At 42.8% G+C, this 2244-nt stretch overlaps 1 protein-coding gene across 1 annotated transcript in view; it reads left to right on the plus strand.

The window, feature by feature from the left end:
- LOC111664415 (collagen alpha-1(XII) chain-like) overlaps positions 1–1133 on the plus strand; it is a 23343-nt gene extending 22210 nt beyond the window's left edge. Inside the window, exons 11-12 of the mRNA XM_087177324.1 lie at positions 383–547; positions 1123–1133. Coding sequence (XP_087033450.1) covers positions 383–547; positions 1123–1133 — 176 coding nt within the window. The remainder of the gene's footprint in view (positions 1–382; positions 548–1122) is intronic.
- The last annotated feature ends 1111 nt before the right edge of the window (positions 1134–2244 follow it).

Here is a 2244-nt window from a genome sequence, read left to right on the forward strand (position 1 = left end):
CCTCCTAAATCTACCTGCATTTCCCAATCACAAGCACCTTCTAAGCTGCCTTGCCTTCTTGTTGTCTTACCAACTTTCTCTCCCTCTTGAACAAACTTGATTGCACCTTTCTTTGTTTTAGGTCCTCCTAAATTTGCCTGCCTCCGTAATTCAAAATATAAACCATAAATCACTGTTACATTTACTTACACACACACACACACACACACACACACACACACACACATCTACCAGCGGAGGAGGGCAAACTTCAACTCTCTACATATCAGCAAAATCATTGAAAGCACATAACAATACACGAAACAGAACCCTCTTATTCCCACTTTACAACACAAGTGTCTTTTGATAAAGTCTTTGATGTCTCTTTATTACTGTCATACAGGAAGGGCTCTGGACCACATCAACCAGATGAGCTTTAAACCCCATGTGGGAATGCGTGCGGACTCCCGTAAAATTGCTGTTCTGATCACCGACGGGTTGTCTCAGGATGATGTAAACCTCCCCTCACAGAACCTGAAAGACAATGGCATTGAGATCTACACTATCGGTGAGTGACAGTTTGAATAGTAAGAAAGCAGCAGAGTGTCAGAAAAGTTCAAGTGAGGAAGAGCTGTGAAACTACAACACTTTACCACAAAAGAATTAAGTGACTTCCTGTTTGTCACAATGAAAATGTAAAATTGTATTTATATAAACCAATATCACAAATCACAAGTGGCTTTAACGAAACACAGTTTACAGTATGGACAATCAGAATGACAACAGTATAGACTGGAAACAATAATCAGCTGATCAGGTCACTCTCCATTAAGATCCATGACTCGTGTGTAGATCCTGAACACTGAACAACAATGTCTACAACTGTACAGGCAGCATCAATACAACCTGTGTGTTGATGGTGTGATTTTGTTTTCCTGTTTACAATTACCTCCTCCTGTTGCATTTATTTGAGAGTTTTGTTGAGGCTGGAGTTTTGCTGTTTAATTGGCCAATCTGTTACCAGTAGATGATGTATTTATTGCAACAAGACATCTTGTGTTTTTAGTTGCAGCAGTGTGGAGATAGAATTGTAATTACCTTAGTGAGTTGTGATCAATTGTGATCACCTTGTGATTTCCTCAGGTGTTTTGTAGTACACTTCACTACCACTAGTGGTGGGAATGATAATTACATTTTTGTAATTGACATATTTAGGGACCTTTTGAGTAATATGGTCTCAATGTTCTTAACAAAATCAAATCCCTGCTCACTACAGTGACAAGCTAGCCAGTGGTTCAGTACATTAAACCTACTGTGCATATCATCATTACTCAACACCGGTAAGAGACCAGAGACAATGAATGGATGCCTACACATCTTTCTGGCAAACACCAACACCCCTGCTAGTAGAGCTGCACATTCATTCATTCATTTTCTACTGCTTATCCTCTAGTAGGGTCGCGGGGGGCTGGAGCCTATCCCAGCCTCTTTTCGGGCGAGAGGCGGGGTACACCCTGGACAGGTCGCCAGTCCATCGCAGAGCAAACACATAGAGACAGACAACCATTCACACTCACAGCCACACCTATGGTCAATGTAGAGTATCCAATCAGCCTAGTCCCCATTTGCATGTCTTTGGACTGTGGGAGGAAGCCGGAGAACCCGGAGAGAACCCACACAGGCACAGGGAGAACATGCAAACTCCACACAGAAAGATCCCACGGCCGAGCCGGGACTCGAACCCGGAACCTTCTTGCTGTGAGGCGACAGCGCTAACCACTGCACAACCAATTGTGCAGCCTCGAGCTGCACAATTAATCAAAATATAATCAGAATTGCAATATGTCAAGTGAAATATCCAAATCACAGACGCTGCAGTTGTTTTGATGGAGGAAAAATGTCTCACAACATTGTTGTGCATTGTTAGCATCATAAGTGTTGTGATGTTACAGAGATGCCCCAGCCTACAAATCATATTGTCCAAATGTAAAGGAACATGTTTGTTTGGTACAAGACCAACAAGAATCACACCATCATCCTTTTGAAAAAAATTCAGTGCAAATAAAATGATTGAGAAAAGTCAACATTGACAGGAGGAGACCTGCAGGCCAACAGGGCTACCAGCAGGGCTGGCAAAGGTTGAAAACTGGTTTGTAGTTGGGACCAGGCCTCACACTAGTGGTTTGATCTTTCGAGTCTTTCCACGCCAGCGTACAGGGACAAACTCCATACCACTTACCATCGAGGCTTTGTGAGTGCAGACAC

Source organism: Seriola lalandi, unplaced genomic scaffold (assembly GCF_002814215.2).
Source record: "Seriola lalandi dorsalis isolate HSWRI2012SDOR001 ecotype SW California unplaced genomic scaffold, Sedor1 jcf7180002054588, whole genome shotgun sequence".
Classification (NCBI taxonomy): domain Eukaryota; kingdom Metazoa; phylum Chordata; class Actinopteri; order Carangiformes; family Carangidae; genus Seriola; species Seriola lalandi.